We start from the raw sequence: 26,948 nt of genomic DNA, 5'->3' as shown, positions 1-26,948 counted from the left end.
GCATACTTTAACAGCAGCACATTCCATCCAATAACCCGTCTCTCCTTTAAAATAGCTAATTAGTGGATTTATTATTGTGAGTTGAACCAAATATATACGAGGAAACTGATTTTTTCATTTAACTGGATGTGAAAGAATATCTTTTAGTAAGCTCACAAATAATGGCTTCACAAGACTGTCAAGGTGTGGTGCTTCAAAATCAATGTGCTTCTCTTATATAAAGTACAGTTGATGGGTTGCATCCAACACTTCTGGTGAAACTTTCATTAATAAGCGTGGCTCCCAGAGACAGCAGAATACATTTCAGTTTCACATGCAGTATACTAATATGGTGGTGAACCCTGAAGGAGACTCAGCCTGAAAAGGGAATACAACACACTAAGTCAGCTACGTGCTTGAAGGCATCTCCTCCGAGGGCAGACCATGCTGAAGCATGAGGACTCACAGACACTGTGGTCGGGGCAGGGGGCTCTTCCTGGGGAGATGGTGCCAGGCTACTCTGGAAGGCTATCCTGCTGTGCACCGCGTTCTGCTCCAAGGAGGGACCAGGCGACGTCACCGGAGGGGCCGAGCTCTGGGGTAAGGCGGGGAGGCTGGAGGACGTGACCACAGGGGGAGAGTAGCTGGAGTCTGGAGCAGAGATGGGCATCGACAAGGAGCTGCTCAAGGAATCGCTGTGCGGAAGAAACAGCGATTCACACACCCAAAAATAAATTAAAAAATAAAAAATACTGGTTTCAAGCAAACATTTAACTATCTTCACTCATGAATTTACCACAGATTTTATTGTATACATGTATACATTCTTTAACTATATATTCAATACTTTTTTTTTTTTTTTAAAACAGTAAAGGGTGTCGTGTAAGATACAAGCTTTTTCACGCATGGGTAGTCACTCTGATCTCTTGTGGAGTTGACATCAGCTTTTATCGTACAGCACCCTATATAGTTATCTATGTCTATGAAAAGGAATGGTTCATCCTATTGAAAATTACTAGTTAACTTAAATACATTTAAACTGAAGCAGCATTGTCTGCCAGTTTTGTTCACACATTGGCCTGTGTGGTGTTGTGATTTGTCTGGAGACAGCTCAGTTACCTCACAGGTTTTGAGTAGAGACTGTTCTGTGTTTGTGACGGTGTGTCGCTGTTGCTCTCCGCTGAACCAAATTCCTGTAGAGAAGGTTCTGATCCAAACTCCAAGGCTCCAAACTGGAAAGTCAACCCTGTTACGTCAGCAGATGCAGGCATTTCTACTGCTGAAGATGGAATCTAAAACACACACAGTCAGTCACAAACAAGCACAGGTGTGTGTGCAATTAAAAACAAGACAGTTGCCACACACAATGTTCTATGTATACATACAGTAGTCTTTAACCCTTTGCAGTCCATTTATTAAGTGCGTGTCAGGCGCGTCAGGTCCAATTTATTTTCACACGCGCAGTTAATTTTAGACGCGCTGTTTAAAAGTTTGTTTTTTTTTTCCCCCACAGTCAAACGGGTTTAAAAGGCCCTGCATATCAACAAAGCACTCACTAGGCATCTCCAGCCCCGCCCCACCCTTTCGTTTGCTATAGCTTTCACATATGCTAAGAAAAATAATAATAATAATAATAATAATAATAATAGTCGTACAAACCGATCAATCATCCTGATCACTCGTTTTATCACCAAACGCCTTAAAAATGCGATCCAAGTCATTATTTTATTACTATAACATCTGAAAAAAGCTCTGCAAATGTCCGTGATATTCTCTGAGAGTTGATGCAGTCACAGCCAGCTTGTTTCCTTATGGCCTTCATTATCAGATGCCAGGGGCAAGTATGACTATTCATGAGATACGCCCTTTTTTTAATTTTTTTTTTTTCGGCTCGTCTCGGCTCCTGTCACTCCCACTCGGCCATTGAATGGTTTTCTCGTCTTTTTCCGGAGAAAAAACGACTAGAAACACATTTTTTGCGTCTTTTTGAAGATATTGGACCGGATAGGAATAATTGCAATGTCGGACCAGGTCCGACATAGGACCGCAAAGGGTTAAACATCTTAAACAAACAGACAGGCAAACAATCTCCCCCACAGACAACTTTCTGGCACTCAATTTCTCTATAGCTACCACACGAATTAAGACCTTGGAAGGGACCTGTGCCGCTCAGTACCTTAGAAGTGGGAGGTATTCTGCGTTTCTGCAGCTTCAGCTGTTTCTGCTGAGTGCTGCCTGCCTGTGTGTCTATTGCTCCTGGAGGCATGTGCAGCAGTTTAGCAGCGGTGACGATAGCAGCAGTGGCAGCAGAGTCTGGCGGCGTGGGGTCCCGCAGCTTTGTCTGAGGGGGGTAGGTGTCCAGACCAGGGGGCGGGGGCAGCATGGACAAGCTGCTTTGGGAGGAGAGGGACAGTGACGGTTGCTGCTGCTGCTGCCGCTGGGTCAGCTGGCTCAACACAGGGGACGGCTCAGGCTGCGTCTTAAAGCCTACTGGACAGAATAGACACCAGAATCGAGGGCAGGGGTTAGACTGAGGCAGATTACTACCCTTCTTTAGAATATCATTTCTACTTCCATTATGAACCCTTTTTGCCAAGGTTTATTTTATATAGTTTTTTTTAAATTATGACTGCCTTGTTACTGTGTTATTGTAATTTGTGCTTCAACACTGCCCCTTGTAAAAATGGGATGCCTTTGCAGGCAAGCCGTTGCAGCTCATACAGCCTTACCAGTAAATATAATTTAAATAAATAACTGTGCTTTATTGGGACAGAAATTAGACTCCTATTGCACAGCAGTTTTACTACCTAAATTACTCATTTTAATAGAACTTGATTAGCCAGTGTATATGTAACAAGCTCAGGTCTCTCCTAAATATAGCATATCCCTCATTACAGTTCAGGTTAAGAGCCATTCCCTGCTGAAGGCAGTGGCTGTAAAGCAGGAGTAAATGTCTGGTAACATTGGCAACAGCTGGTTCAGTGGCCCCTGGGAACGTGAGGCGTGTACTTACTGAATTGCGAGAGGACGGTGGTCTGAGAGCCAAGGGGTTTGATGTCCCAAGAGGAGGTGCTGACACTGCTGCTCCCCCCCACAGCACTGACCCCTATCTGCTGGGAGGACAGTGGCCCCATGCCAGGGGATTTCAGCTGCTCCAGGGTCTGAGCGCCCGCAGAGGAAGGCAGCTTGGAGCTCCCCAGCTCTCCAAACCCAGAGCTCAGGACAGAGGACTGCCATGGGAGAAGAAATGAAACATCTTTAAATGTCAGCATTTTAAAAATGTACAGCGTCGATTTTGTGGACATTTAGCTATCAAGGTTTGAGGTAAATTTAGCAAGAATCCTTCTCAGGGTTGTGTAATTATGTAGAACATTCTGTCCAATCCCACACCACTCCAAACTGAAGTTTCACGAATTGACATGACTGACACAATTACCCTTAAAGAGCAAGTAGCGGGGTTCTGAAAAATGCAGCATCATACGTCCCCACGTGTTGTTACAACTATTTATAATGATGTACCTGTAATCTTTATTTTCGTTGTTAACATCCTGACAAGTTTTTACACTTATCAGTTCAAACTCTCTCTCAAAGGTCTTTTCAAGGTGGCTGTTAGTGCACTCGGGTTTGAGATCAGAGGTGTGTCCTCTCTCGCTGACTAGAGAAGACGAGACACACCCCATCTATAGAAGGATCCCGAGCCGAAATACGCTTTTAGCGGAAGGGATGAAAACTAAATGAACATGGTCCAAGGGTAGAATTGTAATTGTGGACAAACATACGAAATACAATACTGTACGACCCTTTAAAGCAAGACAGCTTTCATTTCTCTTCATACAGGATCGTCTTCAGTTCCAAACAAATATTAAAACAAATTCCTTCATGTCAAAGTGAGACTCCTTTGAATTACCGCTCTGCAGTTTGAATTATTCTTGGGGGAGCCCCAAACGTGTCAAGAAGTCGCTATATTGCACGCGTATGCTCAAGTGAAATTATCAAACCATCTGATTTATTTATGTATTAACACTTGTATGAAACTGAAGGACGATCCTGTATGAAGAGAAATGAAAGCTGTCTAACGTTAAAGGGCCGTACTGTATTGTATTTTGTATGTTCATCCACAATTTTAAACAATTATAAATCTTACGTAAAACTATAAAACCCATAAATTGTGTCACTATTTGGGCAGAAAAATAGAAATAATTGGGGTGTATCTCTCCTGGAATACAGGTAGGAATCAGAGAGAGGACATACCTGTGATCTCAAACCCGAGTCTACTAAGCAGACACCTGAATTACCTTTAAGACAGAGTTTACATTTAGAAGCGTAAAAACTTAACGAACGTTAACGAAATGACAGGTACGTTATTTAAACAGTTGTAGCAACACGTGGGGACGTCTAACACTATTTTTCAGAACCCCGCTACTTCCTCGTTAAGGGTCCCAGAAAAGCGAATTAAAAGGTCTCTTACCAGCATGTGGTGAGAGTAGGGGTTGACAGCAGTGGCGTTGCTGGTTCCCGAGGGTATCTGGGAGTTGGTGAACACAAGTGAATTGCCCAGGCTCTGCTGCTGATGCTGCTGGGAGGGGTCATACGAGTTCAGCTCCCCCACTCCACCCCCCGCAGCTGGCTTCTGAAGCAACGCTACCAGATCAATGCTGAAACCACACAAGGAACCACAACAGTGTTCATGAATATTTAAAGTTTGAAAAAGACCCAAACTGACCAAGGTCTCTCTCTACTACCTCCTTATCAATTCTACTTTGCGAAACTTCAGAAAACGTAGACAAAACCACAGCAACGCCGTCACTGTGCAGATAATCCGACAGCATGGAGGAAACAGTTTACAAAAGCAGCTGTATCATTTAACGTTTGATGTTAAGCTTTCTATGCAAGGCCCAAGCACTCGGAGGCAAGAACATAGGAGATGTGATTCAACCTCCACAGGGGTGATGAGAGAAGCTGCAGGCAAGCTGCCTTACCTTTGTCCAGGGGTGATGTGGTTTTCATTGGGAGAAGCAGAAGATGCAGTGAATACTTTTGTTTCAGAAAGCTACAAAATGAATAATATTGGATTAAAAAAAAAAAAAAACTAAAAACAGCTAACTATTTTTTTTATATAAAACAGTAAACAAAACTACCAGTAAAGTAATGCAATATGAACCACTTGAGGGTTCAAACCAATAACCTAGATGAAAATCAAATATATGAACCACTTGAGGGTTTCAACCAAGAACCTAAATGAAAATCAAATTCATATATTTAAAAAATAATTCTGAAATCATTCTCAAATATCTATAGCAGGTTGTATGCCGATTCAGAATGGTTTAGGCCAAGACAAATGCACAGACATTTGTTACCAAAATATAACATTAAACAGCTGGTCCAAGTAGGTGTCAGGGTGTACAATCTGACCATGACCTACATTCACAGTATGCTGAATAACTTTGGTGAACTTTGCAAGGTCATTTGTTACACAAATCTTGGCAGGCAGTTCCTCAAGTTACAGCTATTACAATATCTGAACCAGTCAGCTAATCAAACGTTGAATCTGTCTGCCAGTATTGCCATCAACTTACATCTTCATTCCAGTCCTCAGCTGCCCAATCATCCATGGTGCTCCTCCAGGCCCCTGCATTGAGAACAGACAGACAGACAGCGCTAAGAACAGGCAGGCCACACTCTGGGAATCTTTACTTTTGCTTTGCTTCCATAAGATTTCACATCAATGGTTCCCATGGGATTGCTAAAGCCCTGCAATTTTCTAAAGAAAACTGCATGGCTTTGTTTGTTACATAGAGATTAAGTCAGATAATTAAAATGCACGTAAACAAACAAATAAATAAATAAATAAATAAATAAATAAATAAAAAACACAAAGGTAGTAAAACGAAACCAGTCCAATTGAGGTAAATTTAGAAATACTAAATACACCGAGTGAAAAAAACGTGTCGAGTACAAGTCTTTCAAGGCCTTAATTCTCAATGTCTTTAAAACATTTGTCAATGACTTCAATAGGTTTCTTTTAGCATTCATTCTAAAAGGTAGTTAAAAGGTAGATCATATATAAAAAGGTAGTTAAATGACTATATTCTGTGGATTTCTGCATTCCTCATTTTAAAGATGTATGTTTGAAGATGAACACTGGCCTACCTGTTCCATCGTCTCCATCGTTACCAGACTCCCAGGCCTCTGTCTTCGACCCACCTCCCCCAGACGCTGAGGAGTCTGTGTAGTCTGCTGGGTTAAAGGTTCTGCAGAAAGAGGGAGAGAACACTCTGCATCACCCCCCAAAGATTATTATTTTTTTTATTTATTCATTCAATTTATTTACACACACACACAGACAGAGATATCTATCTATATCGAGCATCAAAAGAAACTTATTACGATTATAATATTTATTTTAGAAAAAACTAAGGTATATAAATGATGGACACTGACGAAATGTTTTCGGTTTATTTTTAATCATTCATCCTTGACCATGACACGCTTGAGTGACTATGACTGAAGCAGACGCTCTTAATCACCTAATTAGTGAGACAGTTGATTGGACACTGGATATGGAGTGATTTCAGCTGTTGAATTGCAAGCTTGGATAAAAGCAATAAAGAAAATCACAGAAAAAAAAACAATATGCCACGTCTGTCAAGAGAGCAGTGCCTTCGTGCGATCGGCATGTTGGAGGCTGGACTAGGGCAGCGTACTGTGGCTCGCCGTCTTGGGTGCTCACAGCCAGCGATTTCAACACCTGCCCGAGATCGACAGATCATTTTGCAGCATCTTCGTGATGTCAATTGTTAAGCAGCACAATAAAAAAGTCATGCACCTGGTGAATTTTATCCAACTATAAGTGATAAAGTTTCTTTTGATGCTCAGTATACATATATAGATTATTACTACAGAGAATTGAAAAAAGCTCTATATCCAAGGAGAATCAGTATTCTCAAATCACTCGAAATACTTAAAATAAAAAACGTAATTGATAAACTCAAGACTCTTAATTACATACATAAAACTATAAAAAATGTTCCTTTTAACTATGATTCAGCCTCATTCCTAAGGTAGATTACAATGCTGCTTAGGACAGAATTTTTTTGCATTTTTTTATTTATTTTTTTTAATATTGTTTTCAAATTATGAAGGACTTGTTACTGTAGCTTGTGCTTCAACACTGCCCCTTGTAAAACTGCCGTTGCATTCATATAGCCTTACCAGTGAATATTTAAATGTGATACAGCCATCTGAAAATTCTTTGATTCAGTTTATACCAGTTGGAAATTACATCTCGATCACTAGCTATACTGTTAAATTAAAACACACCCACACAAAAAAAGAATAATTAAAACAGTATAGCTAATGTTATTGTGAGTGAATAGAGATAGGTCTATCTATCTATCTCTCAGATAGATAGATATATATAGCTATATATATATATATATATATATATATATATATATATATAGCTATATATATATATATATATATAGCTATATATATATATATATATATATATATATATATATATATATATATATATATATAGGGCAGCAGTGTGAAGTAGTGGTTAGGGCTCTGGACTCTTGACCGGAGGATCGTGGGTTCAATCCTAGGTTGGGGACACTGCTGCTGTACCTTTGAGCAAGGTACTTTACCTAGATTGCTCCAGTAAAAACCCAACTGTATAAATGGGTAATTGTATGTAAAAATAATGTGATATCTTGTAACAATTGTAAGTCGCCCTGGAAAAGGGTGTCTGCAAAGAAATATACATATATACACACACACACACACACACATATATAGAGTGCCTTGCAAAAGTATTCAGACCCCTGACCAATTCTCTCATATTACTGAATTACAAATGGTACATTGAAATTTCGTACTGTTTGATATTTTATTTTAAAACACTGAAACTCAAAATCAATTATTGTAAGGTGACATTGGTTTTATGTTGGGAAATATTTTTAAGAAAAATAAAAAACTGAAATATCTTGCTTGCATAAGTATTCAACCCCTGTGCTGTGGAAGCTCCCAGTTTACACCGATGAAAGAAATTGCCCTAACGAGGACACAATTACCTTACCATTGGCCTCAACCTGTGAACCATTAAAGTTGCTGTCACATTTTCTGGATAAAAACCCCACTTTTGAAGGATCATTGGTCAGGATGTGAATCTGAAGGAAAATGAAGACCAAAGAGCATTCTACAGAAGTTAGAGATAAAATAATACAAATGCATAGATTAGGGAAAGGGTACAAAATAATATCCAAGTGTTTGGATATCCCAGTGAGCACAGTTGGATCAATAATCAGGAAGTGGAAGCTGCATCACACCACCCAGGCACTGTCAAGAAAAGGCTGTCCCTCAAAACTTAGTGCTCAAACAAGAAGGAGACTTGTGAGAGAAGCCACAGAGAGGCCAACAATCACTTTGAAGGAGCTACAGAGTTCAGTGGCTGGGAGTGGAGTAATGGTGCACCAGTCAACCATATCAAGAGCTCTGCATAACACTGGCCTGTATGGGAGGGTGGCAAGAAAGAAGCCGTTACTCAAAAAGTACCATCTGAAAGCACGTCTGGAGTTTGCCAGAAAGCATGAGAGTGACCCAACTGCGATGTGGGAAAAGGTTTTGTGGTCAGATGAGACCAAGCTAGAGTTTTTTGGCCAAAACTCAAAGCGCTATGTGTGGCACAAACCTAACACTGCCCATGCCTCAAGACACACTATCCCTACTGTGAAGTATGGTGGTGGCTGCATCATGCTGTGGGGATGCTTTCATCAGCAGGGACTGGGCATCTTGTTAAAATTGAAGGAAGAATGGATGGAGCAAAATACAGGGAAATACTGCAAGAGAACCTGCTTCAGTCTGCTAAAAAACTGAAGCTTGGGAGGAAATTCACCTTTGAGCAAGACAATGATCCCAAGCACAAGGCCAAAGCAACATTGGAGTGGCTCAAGAACAAAAAGGTGAATGTCCTACAGTGGCCCAGTCAAAGTCCTGATCTCAATCCCATTGAGAATCTGTGGCACTATTTGAAAATTGCGGTCCACAAGTGTCGTCCAACCAACCTGAACAACCTGGAGCAAATCTGCCAAGAAGAATGGGCCAAAATCACTCCGACACTGTGTGCAAAGCTGGTACATACTTACCCCAAAAGACTTAAAGCTGTTATTGCAGCGAAAGGTGGCTCTACCAAATATTAATGTGTGGGGGTTGAATACTTATGCAAGCAAGATATTTCAGTTTTTTATTTTTCTTAAATATTTCCCAACATAAAACCAATGTCACCTTACAATAATTGATTTTGAGTTTCAGTGTTTTAAAATAAAATATCAAACAGAACGAAATTTCAGTGTACCATTTGTAATTCAGTAATATGAGAGAATTGGTCAGGGGTCTGAATACTTTTGCAAGGCACTGTGTATATATATATATATATATATATATGCTTCACCTTGTTGCTGTACTGATTTGGAAGACATCTACCAAAGCCAGCACTTTCCCATCCCACATTGCTTTACTTACCCCATTCCTTGTGCTGAAAACCTGCTTCCTCCAGCAGCTCTTCCCCTGCCTCTGCCACCAAACCCTACAGAGACACACATCAATGCACCACTGTTAACATGCAGGGACAAGTTACACACAGACTTTCCACAATGCAGCCTTTAAAACCTTAATATACCCCCTCTGAAATACATTGTGCAAGACTCATAAAACAAACAAAAAAATGGATTGCTTTAATCCAACTACAATTCTGTAGGTGTTTAGATTATCCCACTAACTCAGAACAAAGAAAGGAGAGTTGAGCTGGCCAGGAAAAAAAAAAAAAAAAACACACAGCTGCAAAACACAATCTCACCATCAGGGGTCCCTTAAGTAAATACTGTACCCAACCAGACAAAACAAAAACTGAGCAGTCACTAGCAGGATTCCATTTTGCAGCACATAAGATGGAAATTGATTGAGTCATCAATACTGACACTTGGACAGCTTGGGAAGTTCCATCAAGCCTGACTGGCTAGCAACATTCCATCTGTGTCTTCTTATTTTTATAATTTCTTCACATTGTAAGCTTATAAAATGGCAAGAGGGAGCAATCTCAATGACTAGCTTATCCCAGCATGTGCAAGTCAGTCACCATATCAGCACAGCCTGGGACTTTCAGAACCACTCTGCCTGACTGAATTGATAACCCGTTTACTCTGGGATGGGTGGCGTGGGGTGCCACCATTTCTAGAAGCGCAATAACACACTTCTTTAAAAAGGAACAGCTGAGACACCATATCCTCAGCACCCCATCCAGCAAGGCAATATCACAAAGAATCCTGACCAAATGTCTGCAGGCAAACAGCTGCAGGTCTCAATGGGAGCCTTGACACAGCGTAACCCACCCAGACACAAGCCAGCACAATGCAATGTTGATTTATACAGAGTTGTTCCTTTAGCAGAAAATTCCCCAACATGATAAACATCCTGTATTTCAATTTAAAAGTGCAATTCAATATCCAGAATAGTCTTGGAAAAAGAAATTGCTTCCGTTTTACAAATTGGTTCTGAAATTGCTTTCCACAAATCAAATACTAAGCAATACAGCTGAGGAGTACTTGAACACAGGCAGTCCAGATGAGACAGGTTTCCTCATACTGTGGACGTCACACAGCCTGCTCCAACAGGGCTTTGAGAGCACAAAGAGCTAACTACTCGGCTGCTACAAGACCACGACTGGAACCCTGTCATGAGGGACTCACAAGATAGAGCAGCAACCAAACGTCACAGCTCATGCATGCTGCTTTGAGTGCATGAACTGGATGCATATTAGAACTGAAACAGAAGGGATGTACAGTTTCACTAAAGCTGCTCAAGGCAGGCATGAGAGAGAGAGAGAGAGAGAGAGAGAGAGAGAGAGAGAGAGAGAGAGAGAGAGGGGCTAGGGAGTACAGTAGGTCCCTCCTTCCCTTCTCCTTGAAGATTTCACATTGAGATTCCCAGCATTCAAATCAAACCTGCCTGCTGTCACCCCCTGCCGAACTCACGAATCAGCTGGCTGACCACGCATTCCACGGATACTGCAAGGGGTCCTGTTAATTGATGCATGCCAGAAATAGAACATTTCCAAACCAAACCCACCCCCCGCGCACTCATTTGTATTGGGAGGATTCAGCTCCAAGGTAGCGAGAGCTGGAAGTGACAGCTGTGTGCCAAATAAGGGGGAGGAGGGTAAAGCTGCCATAGTGTGTGTGTGTGGGGAGGAGGAGGCTTCATCTGCAGACACACACTTCCTCAGAACAGGTACCTGTGCCAATTGTGAAGCTTTCCAGCAGAGGAAATCCGACTGATAGGACGTGCTTAACCAGCCGCCCCCCTTCGTTGGTTTTGATTTATAGGTTTGAAATGCATAGTAAAAACCAGCCTGGCATACATAACGCCATAGGAATGCAGACCTCGGCTCATAGCATGTACAATTAATGTAAAGGGATGGCAAAAAGCACATTGTGCAACAGGGATTAATGACGTCAACATGTTTCTACCAGCATCGCGAGAAAGGTCGATTAAGCTGATAAAGCCATTTAAACCCTTGCAGCACTCAACAGAAAAATTCTGTACAGGCATGTGGCTAGTAACCAATCATACAACACATACAAATACAATGACCACGTCATACAATATGCAAGTTCTGGATATCAGAATCCGTTGATCAGACTAGGAAAGCAAGCCAACAGAATATTCCCTCACTTATTAAACCACTCTCGCATCCCCAAAAACAAAAACTTGTACTTAAGCCATGTACTTCCTACAACAAATTAGGAGTAGGGACAGAAATGTACATCAATGGAAACAAAGCAGTGCAAGAAAAAGCACACAATGCAACTAAACGAACATGGCACACAAAGGTAGCACCGAGTAGCAGCTAAGGTTGGGCAAATTCAATTGTAACTACCATTCATTGTGACTTTCTCCTTAGTTCAAGGGGTTTTAGCCAGGGGTATGCAGGACAACTCAAATGCAATTTAAATCTCTCTGTGCATAAATATTTCATTTTTGTTTAGCATCGTTTCAAAATGATCCTCCACCTGTACGCAGACGTGATTGACTCACCCCTGCCACGTCCTCTGCGGCCCCTGTCCGATACCCTGTCTCCAGGACCCAGATCCACTCCGTTCTCTTCTGTTCTGACTGCAAAGGGAACAATCTTTCATTTAGCAACTTCATAATAATACAGAACAACTTGCTCCTGAAAAATAAATACTTAACTGAGGATAGTTCTGAAAGCCAGGCTTGACACTGCAGAAGCTTGGCTGGTTATTTAAAAACCACACAACTGTGCAGTGTTAAACAAGGAGGAACACCTACGCTCTCTGCCACGGCTGGCCCCTCTCCCCCTCCTACTGGCCCCTCCTCGCCCCCGGCTCATCTCCCGCTCTCCTCTCTTCTCTCTGTTCTCTTTGTTTTCTGATCCATCTTTACCCAGGCTCTTCTTTTTCCCCACCGTCTCCCACGAAGTCTATCGAAAAAAAGAAAGCACAAGCTTGTCAGGAAGCAGACACCACAGGCATCAGTATCCAGAACGTTCATCAAAAGCATGTGCAAATACATACTCGGTGATGGAAATAAGACTCCCAGTGCATAGCACTGGGTTTCATTCCTAGTGTACCTACGGGTTTAACACATCAGAGCTCTTTGCCTATACACTGTGGCTAATCAAGCTCCTAGCAAAACTTGGAATGGGTGAAACTGCTATGCAATGGGGAAGAAATGACAACCGAATTGCTGTTGCTAAATGTGCCAAACACACAGTAGAAAATAATGAATCCATTTTATGATGGTATCTGTTTGAAACGGGTTTCAGCAGCTGCTATAGTAATTGGAATAATTTTGAAAAGACGTTGACGTAGAAAAACTGGAGTGCAAACCAGAGAGTGGCTGTGCTGATTTACTTTTAGATATATTTCTTTTCCCAGCAGAGTTCAGAGGTTCTTCAGTTTGTCTTTTACCACCGCTGATGATTTTCCAAAAAGATCTCCTAATTTCTTTCTTTTTTTATTGCAGTCTTTATATTGCGCACATCTAACACCCCATCAACTTTTTCTATCCAAAAAAAAAAAAAAACACAAGATAAATTGTAAAAGTTTCCTCATGCATCCACTTATACTTCCTATTCAGCAGAATTGAGTGAAATCAGGGGATTAGAAAGTGCAGTATCATTGGCTGAACACACAGCACGAACAATTGTCAACTGAATTTGGAGGAGGCAGTGTGGTCCAGTGGTTATAGTCCCCCGGCTTGTAACCAGGTGGTCACTGGTTCATATCCCACCTCTGCCACTGACTGACCCACTGTGTGACCCTGAGCAAGTCACTTAACCTCCTTGTGTTCCATACTGCGGATGAGATGTTACATCAATGTTTATTGTAAGTGACTCTGCATACAATGCACAGTTCACAGCCTACCTCTGTAAAGTGCTTTGCGATGGTGGTCCACTATGAAAAGGCGCTATATAATAATAAAGATGACATTATTAATTGCAGAAACAGCAGGGGGTCTATCTAGCAACTCGATTGCCAATCAAATTTGTTGACTTTAGTTGTCAATTAGTGACACACTTAATTTTTATTGTCAATTTAAGTTGCCAAGAAAAAAAGGGCTTGTTTATCTCTGGCCTTAGACTGTGGAAGACAGCAATCCTCACAAATCCAAGCAGCTTCTTCAGTCGTTTCACTTGGAATGGTGAATCAGCCCAATCAATCAACACTAACTATGCTCACCTGTGGAGGGCTCGATCAGAATAACCAAGTCAACCGTTTGTTAGCTCTAAACAACTCAAAAAGCAACCATGTGACAGCACACAATGCTTCACCACACTTACAGTACATGAGCGGTTCAAGATAAAGGTGTACAGTAAGCGTGATGGAGAATATCGAACTGCTGTCAACACGAGCCCATTGTGAGGCTACTCTCCAAGCCTCACCAGTGAGAAGCACCACTGTGCTTCCAACAGCACAGCCAGCAAGCCTGCTATGAGCACCACTGTGCAGAGCATTCCAGCTGTAACTACCTTGGCTAGGCCCATTCTCAATTGAAATACAAGCAGGAGGTCAGCTTTGCGGGCTTGATTGTACAATTACATATCAGTGTATTCAGAAAAAGGTCACCTTAATAAAAGGGCTTCACCACGCTGTGTTATAAAATCCCTGTCCTGGCCAAAACTGTTCCAAGGATATCAGCAGCAACCAAGGGAAATGAAAGCCAGAATCCTAGTTCAACTCAAACTGCAGGTGTGGGCGTGCTGGGAGGCATGTGGCACTATCCAGTGTCAGGTAAACATGCCACCACTTTGCTAGCAACAAGCACTTAAAAGTTTTCATTTCTTTCCAATAGGACTTTTTAAAGAAGGCCTACTAAGTTAATGTTTTTATACATTTTCTGCCAAGCATTTTTATATAATATTAAATTACAAAAATCCCCACGTCAAATGTATTAGACTTCAGTACTAGGAATCTCAGCCAGGCAGAGAACCAGCAATTTCAATACAGGGAAATGCATTAGAGGTGCTCCAAGCACCAGCAAATTCAATACTCTGCACAGGGAATGGGAGCCACTAAATTCAAAGAACTCAATACATGAGCATCTGAAAGCCAGCAAATACAATTCACTACAAGGTACCTAATGCACAGCAACCAGATAACATACGAGCTGAAAACTGACTGACTGTGTTTGGAGGCTCTGCTTACCGTGTCAGAGTTTCCTTCCAGGAGGATGTTGATTGCTCTGGTCACGTCTTCATTGCAGTCATGTAGTGCGACTATACACTCATCCTGGTTCTTTCCAGTAACCTCCATCAGCTGCAGACGGGACAAAAAACAAGACAAAACAACTTCAGCAGAAGACCTTCACCCAAGTTTCAGGGTGTTTCATGAAAATCTACTCAAGCTACTGAGCTACAACGTAAACAGTCAGACAGGGTGATGACTACGTGGACGCTCATCGGTATTGTCATGTTTTTAAAAACAGAAAGCTGCTTTTCGTTAAATAATAAAAACACAAAACTGATTTTTGCGAGTGTTGGTCCTCTTTAGGGACGTTCTCTAGATTTGGTTGTCGGAATCATCCTGCTGGGATACAGGCAGGGCTGCAGTGCCTGAACAGACTGCAGGGACCCCCACAGCTGCTGCTGCCCATCAGTGCTGCCCGCTTCTAGCTAGCAGCAAGCACAGGATTTCAGGGATTTCTCAAGGACCTCTCACCACGTGACGAGGTACAGCTGGAAGTTACTGCATTAGCCTTTCGCCTCTGGATGCCTGGGTTGAATCCCAAGCTTCGCTAATGTTCCATATCACACAACCACTATACACTGCTCCACAGAAAAGCAGATAGGACTGCGGGTAAAATATGCAGCGTACTATTGGATGTGAGGTTACGAACCAGCTTCTGAGTCACCTGTTTGACTTTGTCTTCGAAGTCTGCATCGTTCTTGTCATAGATCATCTGAGCAAGGCGAATCTGTTCAGCTGTGGCCTGTAGATAAGAATCAAAATATTCTCTCAGTTTCTAACTCAGGGTTTCTCCGTGACGTGTGAGAGAGAGAGAGAGAGAGAGAGAGAGAGAGAGAGAGAGAGAGAACGAGAACATCAATTTGTAAAGCTTTACCCGTACATCTATCATTTGGCACAAATTCAAGAACGACCCTCATCCTTTTTTTTTTTCAGTGCAATAAACCACCATTTGAAAGGATCACAATCAGCTACTTCCAATAAATGCAATAAAACCCTTTTAAAAGAAGTATAACAAGCGCTCCCTCATTATTACATGCTTACAGAATTCACTGCTAGTTGTCATTGCTGTACTGTTTAAAGGGCCTTTCACTAATTCACAGTTTTCAATATACAGTTAAACCCATCTAATCCAGCAGTCTGGGTCCCAAACAAATCCCTAATTAATTCAATGATGTGACACACTCCAGAACCTGTATTCTGTGGGTATAGTATACAAAATCCTTGTTTACATAACGAAGGATGTAAAATGAATACCTACACAATCCTTGAATTACAGGGTATACCCTGGTAGTACTTCTACTAGGGCTGCGTTCGAAGGTTTGTTCGCTAGCCAGGGATTCGAAGGTTCATCAGATGCCATTGACACACTCCCCCCCCCCACCCCACTGCATATTTCGTAAACAAAAGTTGTTGTATTAAAATCCGCTACCAAATCGTTACACGCATCAACTCTGCATGGTGCTGCTGCCGTGTATGGAGCAGGGTATTAGTATCCAAAGCACTGGGGCAGGACGACTGTAGTGCTTCAGTAAAATATGTACTGAATATCTAGTGTACAAGACAGTGCAAGAAGTGCTATGGTAGAATATGTTTGAAACATACAAAATATACGCTAACACTAACAATTTTAATTTCGAAAACTGAGTTCCGTCCGTCCCTCCCCTCCTCCAGCTCGTGTTGTCCAGAAGCAAATCTTTAATTTCTTCATTTGCCATCTCGACAGCAAAGTGATGTATAGTGCAAGCTGTATTTAAAGAAATGTCTTGAAACCCTTCTGCTGTTTGGGATAAGTTCTGCCTCAGTCCGCTGCAGTTGTGCAATGCACTCTTACTGTACGTATTGCAAACATCTTCAATTACGTGGAAATAAACAGGTATTTTTATTTAAATTATAAAAACATGATTACTGTTCTATACAACGTACTTTTAAACTACATGTGGATGTTTTATTCCATTTATATGGATTACCTGTAAAATAGGATTTTACGTCAAATATAAACTAGTAGATATGGCGATGGCACCAGTAAATGATGCAAACGAGTACCATCGAAGGTCACGAACCTTCAAAGGTCAAAATGTACCCTTCGTTGCAGCCCTAACTTCTAGTGTACTTTAGTTTTTCAACGTGTCCAAAATAGTCATTTACACCTTTAATTTTACTTAGGTAGAGTATTCGATTTTACAGTACCTCTGTAAACCAGTATAATCCAGCACAATTTTCCAGTCCCAAGTGATGCAGAATTATGCAGGTTTTACTATATTGTTTGTGATGTCAGATAATGAAATAAAGGAGTGCTGTATATTTTGATTTACCACACAATGTTTACCCCCTTTCCTAGGCTGTCTAGTACCAATATAAAATATTGAATACAGGGATGGAAATAAGGCTCCCACTGCATAGCAGTTTGATCCATTCTTGATCTACTGTGAGTTCACCTGAGCTTGTTACCTATACACTGTGGTTAATCAAGCTCATATTAAACACCTGGAATGGGTGGACCTGCTATGCAGTAGGAGTCTTATTTCCACCCTTGTGGTCTAGAGAGCTACAGTACAGCAGCCAGCCTCTAGTTATTCCAACATGGTTTCTCATGCACACGGCACCTGCTGTAGATCCACTTACCTGTACTTGTTTCTGTGGTTGTGTCTGTGTGGCTGGAGTCTGTACCTTATCCCGAGTGCCCCGGGCCCGCTCACTGCCCAATGAAGTCATCATATACAGTATATACAAAACAATGTATGTACAAAATGGAAAATCTAAAAGAAAGAAGGAGGGATAGGAGCAGTTAGGAACCAAAATGAACTCAAGCAAGGTCTCTCGGAAACTATTCAGGTACCGGTGCAGCAGGCAAGTCAGTATTACCAACCACAAAATCACACAAGCTACGCAGCCATGGCAATCCACAAACGTGTTGGTCATCCTCAATACAATACAACACTAAATCTGCTACAGTGCCCTTCGCTTACAAGCATTTCAATAAACGGCTGCAAAGCAAAGGCCCGATGATAAAGATTTTCAGCCTTCTAGTTTAAAAAGCGTAAAGCAGTGCAGACAGGGAGAGAAATCCATGGTCGCTATGCAACTGAAGATCCAGCCACAAGACTCCAGACGGCATCTTCCTGCAGCAACCCAACCAGCATCCAGAGACCTAAATATTATTATTATTATTATTATTATTATTATTATTATTTATTTCTTAGCAGACACCCTTATCCAGGGCGACTTACAATTGTTACAAGATATCACATTATTTTTACATATAATTACCCATTTATACAGTTGGGTTTTTACTGGAGCAATCTAGGTAAAGTACCTTGCTCAAGGGTACAACAGCAGTGTCCCCTACCTGGGATCAAACCCACGACCCTCCGGTCAAGAGTCCAGAGCCCTAACCACTACTCCACACTGCTGCCCTGTAATAACAAACCAAAACAATACATCTGTCCCAACATGTCAATACTGAAAGACCAACAGTACAAGGGCTTGGTTTATTATAGAACAAAGAGCTCAACAAAACACAAAATGTGGCTAAGTTATGAAATTCTAGAAACAAGTGTCTAGTGAGTCTCAAGGTAAAGATACCAAATCATATACTCAGTATGTTCCCTTGATCAAGAGTCCTGTAACATGTTCCCCTATAAGAAACACACTTCCTGAAATCAGTGAATACAGAAGCACCATGTACTTTGTGCAGTATTTATAGTAAACTGTAGCATCATACCTTCCTACCACAGGTACTCTTCCAGCAAATGCAGTCGAGCATCAAGTCTATTCCAGGGAATCTCCTGCCCTAACAGCAGTGCAGCACTCAGCTCCACTAGCCCACCCTCTGCAGTAAAACCAGATTACTCTGTATGTTGCACTCACTGTGCTCTGGCTGAACTAGCAGTAAATGTAGGAAGTACTGCAGAAGACGACTTGGTCTGCTGCAGATCACCAGCAAGTCCCCCAGACACCTATAAAAAGTAACTCTGGGTATTCTATAAAACTATGGCAGCCTTCAGATTATATTTCTTTAACACCCCCCTCCCCCCCTTGCGTTGGTAGATTAGCACAGTGTAATCATGCCTCTGTCCTGTTCACAAGAACATGCTAGAGTGATGACACAATATGACCCAATGTAACTAACCAGCACGCCACTGCGTCTTTGTGATCCAGATAGGCTTGCTTTTGTAAATGATAGAAAGCAAGAATGGATTTATTGCAATATGAAAGACATAAGCGTCCAGGTGTTCATATGTTCATGTGTTTCATGTGGTTTGATAGCAAAGAGCGTACTGCAGGCTAATTGTAGTTGATCATTTATAATGGAAACACTGTTTGAATCAGTACAGTTCTGATGCGGAGAATGCTGTTCACATAGTAAGGGGTACACAGTAGAAAGCTTATACTTGGCTAGGATTCAAAACAAGGATCTCAGACTCCGGTTTTTCTTTAATAAATGCAGTGAAAGTGAACGTGTCTGGGTCTCGTTTCGATTTACTGTTCGAGATCTCAGGATAAAATTAATGTTCCGAGTTTAGTTTTCGGAACCAAGAATGCAATGGCAGCAGAACCAGCAAAATGTATGAAGTGAAAACAAAAACACTTAAAGCCTTGGCACTGGGACACAGTCTTTAAGCTTCTGCAATCTAATTAAAACGTGACCCATTTTTATAGGCTATATGACGGACAAAAATAATGACACTTAAATGTAATTAATGAGCTGCAGCTGGATTTCAAAGCTTGTTTCTTGAGCTTTGAGGAGTCCAGCATATGGAGAAGCACAACTACAGCATGTTTTCATCGTTGGAAGCTATTCAAGCACAAGCCATCCCTTATTACGCAACAGGGGTTTAGCATAAACATATAACCCGCTGTCTGCTGGCTAAATTAGGCTGCTGATGGGATCACTGCACTGTATCACCTTACAGTTTGTAACACCCCTCACATGCCACAAACCACACAGGGGCTGGACGATCAGCCATCAAGACAAGTGGAACACTAAAAATCAATGAAAGAGCATACTTGAATTCAGTTACTCAAAGGCTGGTGGAACAGCATCTACAACTTCCTTCAGATCCGTGCAGCGTTACCTTGCCGTCAACATCAGCCTTTGTGTTTTCCTTTTAGGACGTTCTCATTGAAACCAACAAAAGAATGCAGTCCAAACTGAACTGTCACCAAGCTGACACAATGAAAAGGCAGTCTTCCATATCTGCAAGCCTCAATGTTCACTGCGCAATTGAGCCATGCTAGACTAGACTGTGATATGCCTGTGTCCTGCAGAGGTTTGTGGGCAGCTGTTTGGCCATGGGACCCCAGCGAATGAATAACTCCATCCCCCTGCCAAAACACTGAACTGTCCAACTCTTAAATCACTGGGAAACCTTACATTTACATTTCTGTGTTCACAGAGCTTCCAAACACACCAGCACTGTGGTCCAGAGTGCACTTTCACAACAATCTATATTCTGAGACTTGACCAACAACTTATCCTTCCAACCAAGAATCCGCATTTCAACCCGTTATTTCCAGATGTTCTGAAATGTATTTCTCTTTGGACATAATCTGATAAAATAGCTGTTTTTATACTAATTTGAAAATTGTCAAAATCTCTAACCAAACAAAACTGCGCTTAAATCCAAATTCTTCTGTTCAATTACAGTACTCTGCTTTTCAGCACCAGTAATTAAACACACCCCTCTCTTCTTCCTCTGCAGCTGTGTATAGGATTCCCCCACTTGCTGCAATGGTTTCCACATGCAGTGTATAACTGAAGTAGTTTACAATGCATCCAGATACTACAGAAGTATGAACAATTGGCTCCCGAGTGGCGCATCCAGTAAAAGCACTCGCCAGAGTGCAGGATGCGCTCTATAGTCTGGACGTCGCCGGTTCGAGTCCAGGCTATTCCACAGCCGTCCATGGACGGGAGCTCCCAGGGGGCGGCACTCAATTGGCCGAGCGTCGTCCGGGGGGTGGGAGGGTTTGGTCAGCCAGGGTGTCCTCTGCTCACCGCGCGCCAGCGACCCCTGTAGTCTGGCCGGGCGCCTGCGGGCTTGCCTGTAACCTGCCCAGAGCTGCGTTGTCCTCTGACGCTGTAGCTCTGAGGCGGCTGCACGGTGAGTCTGCAGAGTGTAAAGAAGCGGGCGGCTGACAGCACACGCTTCGGAGGACAGCATGTGTTCATCTTCGCCCCTCCCGAGTCAGCGCAGGGGTGGTAGCGGTGGGCTGAGCCTAAAAATAATTGGGCATTTCAAATTGGGGAGAAAATAATACAAACTAATTGGCACCGACTAAATTTATAAAAAAAAAAAAAAAAAAGAAGTATGAACAATCAAAACAAGACTCAAACAGTACATTTACAGATAAACACTCAGTAAAACACTATGCCAGGGGTAGCCAATCCTGGCCCTGAGAGCCACAATCCTGCAGGTTTGCTGGGTCTCTAAATCAATGACCAAAGACCTAGGAAAAATGTTAGTGTTGACCAATTAAGAAAACAATTGGTTCAATTAAGTAATTGAAAGGCTTGACCAGGATTGGCCACCCCTGCACTATGACAATTAGGATTGTATATCCGTTTACCAGTTAAACCTTTCCAGCCTTTTCTTTAACCTTGTAAAGTTTAGTTTGCCGGTGACTAAACCTTCATTATTTACCTTTTTCCAGACAACCGGCTGCAGCACTAAGGTTGCATGTAGAGATAGCGCGTGCATGATCTGCACAGCATTGGCAAAGCAAGTTATAATGCAAGCCAGTATAAATGTTACCGGATCACTATAGCATTAACAAATAAGTCAATAAAAAGACATCTGGAGCCAGTATCACATTTTTAAAAAGCAGCGATTTAAGCCTCCCCCCCACTTATTTATTTTTGAAATCCGATGATTGCATTTTCTGACCACTTTTTAGGAATCTTGGCAATCCAAAACACTACAGCACAGTTCAGAATCCTTGTTCCTAGTTCTACTATAAATTCACCAATTTAACTTTCTTCCTGCTGTTTTTCAACCAATGTTTTTCTTTATGAGACACCTGCAAAAGATTACGTTAAACAGTTTTAATGCAAATTACTGTAGCATGATGCAAACATTTATCTGCAGTGTAGACTGGTTCAACTTCATGACAGTAGATACTGTAAATAAATATCTCAGTCTATACAGCACTTTACATCAAGTCACCAAGAGACAACTGATCAGTAACCCGGTTAACTGCTCCTGCTGAAATTCACTTGGTCCTATGAACCCTTCGGGCACACCATCTGCATGCGGTCTTTAAAAGAAACATCTTTCATGGTAGAGTGTTGGGGCAGGGGGGTAGCTTTTAATAAAGGCCGAAACCTTCTCAACATTAAAATCGATTTTTCAATCATCATTATCAGGACCCTACCAAATTCACGGCCGTATAAAACGCATCATGGACCGTGAAATCTGGTCTCCCTCGTGATTTTAAATAAAAAAATAAAAGCTCATCATGAACAGGACGGGATTTATTGATTGACACTTGACAACAGCCAATAACTGGGATCTACTTGCTGATTGGTAGACATGGGCATCCGGGGCGGGTTTAGTATGACTTGCAGATCTGAACTGGTAGTACCGTCAAGCGAGTCAAATTAGACCTACATTTTAAAAATGAGTGTCCAAAATAAATCACAAATTGCTCCAATCATTTAGAAAAACATGTCAGTGTGTGCGGGGGGGGGGGGGGGGGGGGGCATGTTATATACACATAAACAAGCACTTGTGCTACAGTTCTACATCAGCATAAAAACTATTAGAAAGACCACAACAATCACAGAGCAAAAAATAAGTCAAACTAAACTCATCACAGCCACGATTAGACAGCCGTCCAAAACAAGGACAACACAACACAAATAGGCCACATAGTCTAGCTAAGCATGAACGCGTCCATTATAGTTATCTAATGTATTTGACAGAATGCAATAGTCTGATAATTAATTGTTTTATGTTTTTAATAATCAGTTTTATTAAAAACATAGTACTCACTGGAACCAGATCCTTGATATTTGTATCCGGTTTCAAAAGGAACCGGTTCGCACATCTCTAGACTAAACATTATGCCGGTATTCCTACAGTACCATGCACAAAGCTATATATTACAGTTCATTTCGCCTGACATTCAAATGTTGTGCACAAGCTTTTATTTAACAGCAATTACGTGGTGGATAATAGTTTGAGAGGTAAATCAGATCTGTGGAGAGCGGTAGAGATATCTGCATGAATGTGAGCGAGCGACAGAGTCAGTCGACACAGGCAGAAGGTACAGGACAAACACTTGCGGGTTCGGGTCGGGCTGCAGGTCTTACTGAAGAGGGTAAGGTTGGGTTGGGTTGGGTCACGGGTAAGAAGACAGTGCTGCAGCGGGTTGCGGGTTCGGGTCCGTGTTGGAAGCGGGTCGTACATATCGGACCTGCGCAGGACTCTGGGTCAGATATTGGCTGCGGTGTTGGAAGCGGGTCGTACATATCGGACCTGCGCAGGACTCTGGGTCAGATATTGGGTGCGGAGGAGGCTAATTGACTGCTGCATAAAATAAAATAAAAAAATCAAGCCTTAGTGTGAAAAAGTCATCTATCAAAACACACCCCGTCGAGTGAGAAAAATATATCTGGAAAGGGATATCAGCATCACCTTGTGACACACTAGTCTAGAGAAATGTACACTGCACACAGGCCTACACTAAAAGCATATTCTGTTATAAAAGTTATCTTAAGAATACCAGTTCAGGAACATGTTTAAATTGTTGCCCTCCTTTTGTGGGGCCTTCAGACAAGATGCAAACGGCTAAAATGCAAAGTGATCTTTCTGGACAATATTTAAGGCCTCTGAATTTTTATTTTTTTAAATATTAAAATCACTCCATCACGTGACACAGCAGTCACAGATGTGCTCAATCACGGTCCTGGTGGGCCATTCCACAGGATTAAAAAAGGGCAAATTACATAATGAACTACTTTAGGGTCTTTGGTTCAAATCAACAATTTAGAACAGGGTTGGAACAAAGACCAGGAGAGGAAAGTACTGCCACTGTACACCTCTACTGTATATGAAGCATAAGAAACTGAATTTCTGCACCTCTTCCACAAACAAAACAGCAAAGCTTAAACTCATCACACCAACACATTTACATGACTCTCTCAACCAGAGGAGACAATTAACTATCTGTCCACTTATTACGTATTTGCAGTATTAGAATTTCGATTTAGCAATTATTCCTAAAATACTGTGTTCAAATAAATGGGGGAAAAAGGGTTCCAAATCACTAAGAAGACTTTTTTTTTAACCCAGCAACCAGCCTTGTGAGTACATTCTTAGTCAACAGACAGTGTACAGTAGATGCCTATCAAATCAATAGTATAAAACAGCACTGCAATATAGCATCATGCTGCTGTGTTACAAAAACAAAGGCATCTGGGGCTGAAACAAACATAACCAATCCCGTTTCAGGGCTATTAACTTAACCTCCCCCCAAAATATATACAGGTACAGTCGTCCTACTTGGCACAACAGCCTTCAGAGGGCTGCACAGGAACCGATTTCTGGGCTGTGTAAGCAGACACCCCTCCATCACACTGTTCTGATATGTGAAAGAAAACACAGAACACTTTCTGCATTACCATAGATACTCCCATCTTAAGTGTGTACTGACGGTACTGGTTATAAACCAAAGAAAATGACCTCAAACCAGCCATGTCCGTTCTGGATAGTGTCCTCCCTCCCACACAAACCCTATTTCTGTGTTATGCTTTTTTCCAGTGTGCTTACAGGAATTTGCACCGGTTTCCATGCACTACTCCGGTTCAGTCCTTATCGAGACACGCTGGTTTTATTTTTGTTTTGTTGGAATGCAGAAAGGGAAAATGGCCTCGGAAAGCCCACACCAGCCCCCTTGGCATGTTTTATTATTATTATTTTTAAAATGTTTACAGTAGCTCTGCCGGTAGTCGTACTACTAGTCCAAATCACCCACACACACACAAAAAAAAAAAAACCGTCACTGAATATACAAGTTCTAATAGATCAAAATCATAGCCAAAAACTTAAGCTCTCCAATCAGGGCCATCAGACAGACTGCATACTGTTTCGAGACCCAAGCGAAAAAACATTGTTCGACTTCATAATATCTCAAAATGTATATTTAGCATTATCCAAAGCAGTGCGCTTTCGGCTATAGATTGTGTGTAATATACTATATATATATATATATAAACACACACACACACATATATACACGGTGCATGCATTCTTCAGAACCCCCTCGTTTCAAAACGCGAAAACAAAACAACGTACCTATGTGATTCATTGACACCCAAAAGAAACCGCTTCAGGCTACACTTTTTTGCTTTATTAATTTATTTACCAATAATATTTGTAGGCGCCTCTTGTATTAGCGACTATGTCGCATATTTAAAACAATAGACATTTTCAGCTAAAACGGGGCAAGCCGTACAATATATTATTAAAAAATAAAAAATGGCCACACACGGGCGCCAGCCTAGGCTACAGTATAGTATACCATTATAAATAAACTACCCCCACAATCCCGAGCTTCTACGCTTACACCCCGCACACCGCCGACTCAAACCCGTGTATTTCTACATTGTTGTCTCGATTATATATAATATTTCAGATGGTTTGTGCGTTTTCCCAAGGTCTGGTTTACCTGCTAACGTGCTTCACAAAGCCAGCAGACACCGTCACGTGACTCCTCCGCCGCCGAGACTAGACACATTCTCACACGGCGTGCGCGTAGTCAAGAGAGTCGCCGTGCGCGCCCGCGACTCACCCCCGACGGGCGCGCTCCCGCCACTTCCACGACACATCAAGCAAAAACTCCCATTCATAAACCTGAAGTTGTCATTCGTCACTTGTTGCTACTTAAAATAATGTAGGTTGCATTGGAACTGGTTGGTTTAGCCTACACTGCATACGTCAAAGGCAATCAACTAGAACTGAAGAGCAGCTTGTGAACTCATAGTCAAAGAACCTTAGCCTTGTAATCATTGAGTGGCTCTGGGTCCTGTTACTCCCATATCGAGACATTTCTTGCTGTCTGTCTGAACACCTGGCTTTGATCTTGCTATGAGCTCACCTGAGAATCTGCCAGCACTAAACATACTTCCTCATTGCATTGCACTGTGACATGAACACAACTGCGTACAAACATTTCATTAAGAATCATTCAAAAGACACATAATACGATCCTGGTGGTTGTATAAAAAACAAAATCAAATCTATTAGATGTCATGCTGTTTGTTACAGGTCCCAGGTGTGCACATCTGGCACTGTACCAGGTTAACCCATCATTTCAAGACAGGCTACTTTGGAATTTTGTGGAGCATTTACATTTTCTCTTTACCTATATCGTTATGATAACTGAAAGGAAAAAAGAAAAGTATTGGGAACCAAATAACAGGAATGAGGTGAGAGGATTATTGAATTGTGTGCAGCCTAGTTCTCTGTTTATTCTACATGTAATTGTGTTAGGCCAATAATAATAATAATAATAACAACAACAATGGCCAATCTGCTGTATTGTATTAAGATATAACAGAAGCCACACTCCTAAACTTGGATTGAACCCCAAGTTTTTAAACCCCCACACCAGGCCACGCCACTGCGTGAGAAAGCTGCTTTCCACAGGCAGGCGGTGTGGAGGGCTGCGCTGACAGACAGCACCGTCACTCACAGCTCCAGCTGTCCCTCTTAGTGTCGCTTGCATTTGATGCCTCCCATCGGCTCCTCTGACAGTCCTTTAGAGAGAACTTAAGGGAAGACAAGCAATCGGCCAGCATGCCCTGCTAGGAAATTGTGGGAGTATGGATTCCTTACCCATCGCAAACAGCTGGTCTCTGCAGCCTGAAACGAGCACTGCACCACCTGGTGTTAAGATTTAGGACATCATCTGCACAAGCAGCTCAGAGTTGTAATTTTAACTGCAGTTTTCCATTCTGTTTATACAATCACTCTAAGTGGTTCTGATGCTCCATTACTGAGGTATTATAACACTTTCGGTATTTATAAATACAGCACAGGGAGGAGGGTACAGCACAGAGAAGGGTGCAGCACAGGGGAACAGGGTACAGCACAGGGTACAGCACAGAGAAGGACACAGCATAGGGGAGCAGGGTACAGCACAGAGAAGGGTGCAGCACAGGGGAGGAGGGTGCAACACAGAGAAGGGTGCAGC

At 41.9% G+C, this 26,948-nt stretch overlaps 1 protein-coding gene across 9 annotated transcripts in view; it reads right to left on the bottom strand.

The window, feature by feature from the left end:
• The window catches only part of LOC117403994 (ubiquitin-associated protein 2), a 33,840-nt gene extending 8,320 nt beyond the window's left edge, over positions 1-25,520 (bottom strand). For 4 of the 9 annotated variants that reach the window (XM_059025433.1, XM_059025461.1, XM_059025537.1 and 1 more), the window contains exons 1-15: positions 25,049-25,076; positions 17,373-17,506; positions 15,415-15,492; positions 14,709-14,819; positions 12,331-12,481; positions 12,076-12,153; positions 9,505-9,568; positions 6,130-6,254; positions 5,556-5,608; positions 4,959-5,029; positions 4,448-4,634; positions 2,993-3,209; positions 2,156-2,469; positions 1,099-1,271; positions 446-674 (exon numbers count right to left, since the gene is read on the bottom strand). In XM_059025433.1, coding sequence (XP_058881416.1) covers positions 446-674; positions 1,099-1,271; positions 2,156-2,469; positions 2,993-3,209; positions 4,448-4,634; positions 4,959-5,029; positions 5,556-5,608; positions 6,130-6,254; positions 9,505-9,568; positions 12,076-12,153; positions 12,331-12,481; positions 14,709-14,819; positions 15,415-15,492; positions 17,373-17,506; positions 25,049-25,061 — 1,998 coding nt within the window. In that variant the 5' untranslated portion in view covers positions 25,062-25,076. Of the gene's footprint in view, positions 1-445; positions 675-1,098; positions 1,272-2,155; positions 2,470-2,992; positions 3,210-4,447; positions 4,635-4,958; positions 5,030-5,555; positions 5,609-6,129; positions 6,255-9,504; positions 9,569-12,075; positions 12,154-12,330; positions 12,482-14,708; positions 14,820-15,414; positions 15,493-17,372; positions 17,507-25,048; positions 25,077-25,421 lie in introns of those variants that run through there. The other 5 variants (XM_059025642.1, XM_059025677.1, XM_034006570.3 and 2 more) reach the window with 4 other exon arrangements.
• Between the last annotated feature and the right edge of the window lie 1,428 nt (positions 25,521-26,948).

Source organism: Acipenser ruthenus, chromosome 1, assembly GCF_902713425.1.
Source record: "Acipenser ruthenus chromosome 1, fAciRut3.2 maternal haplotype, whole genome shotgun sequence".
In the NCBI taxonomy this organism is placed as follows: Eukaryota; Metazoa; Chordata; class Actinopteri; order Acipenseriformes; family Acipenseridae; genus Acipenser; species Acipenser ruthenus.
This window is presented reverse-complemented; position numbering and strand designations above follow the sequence as displayed.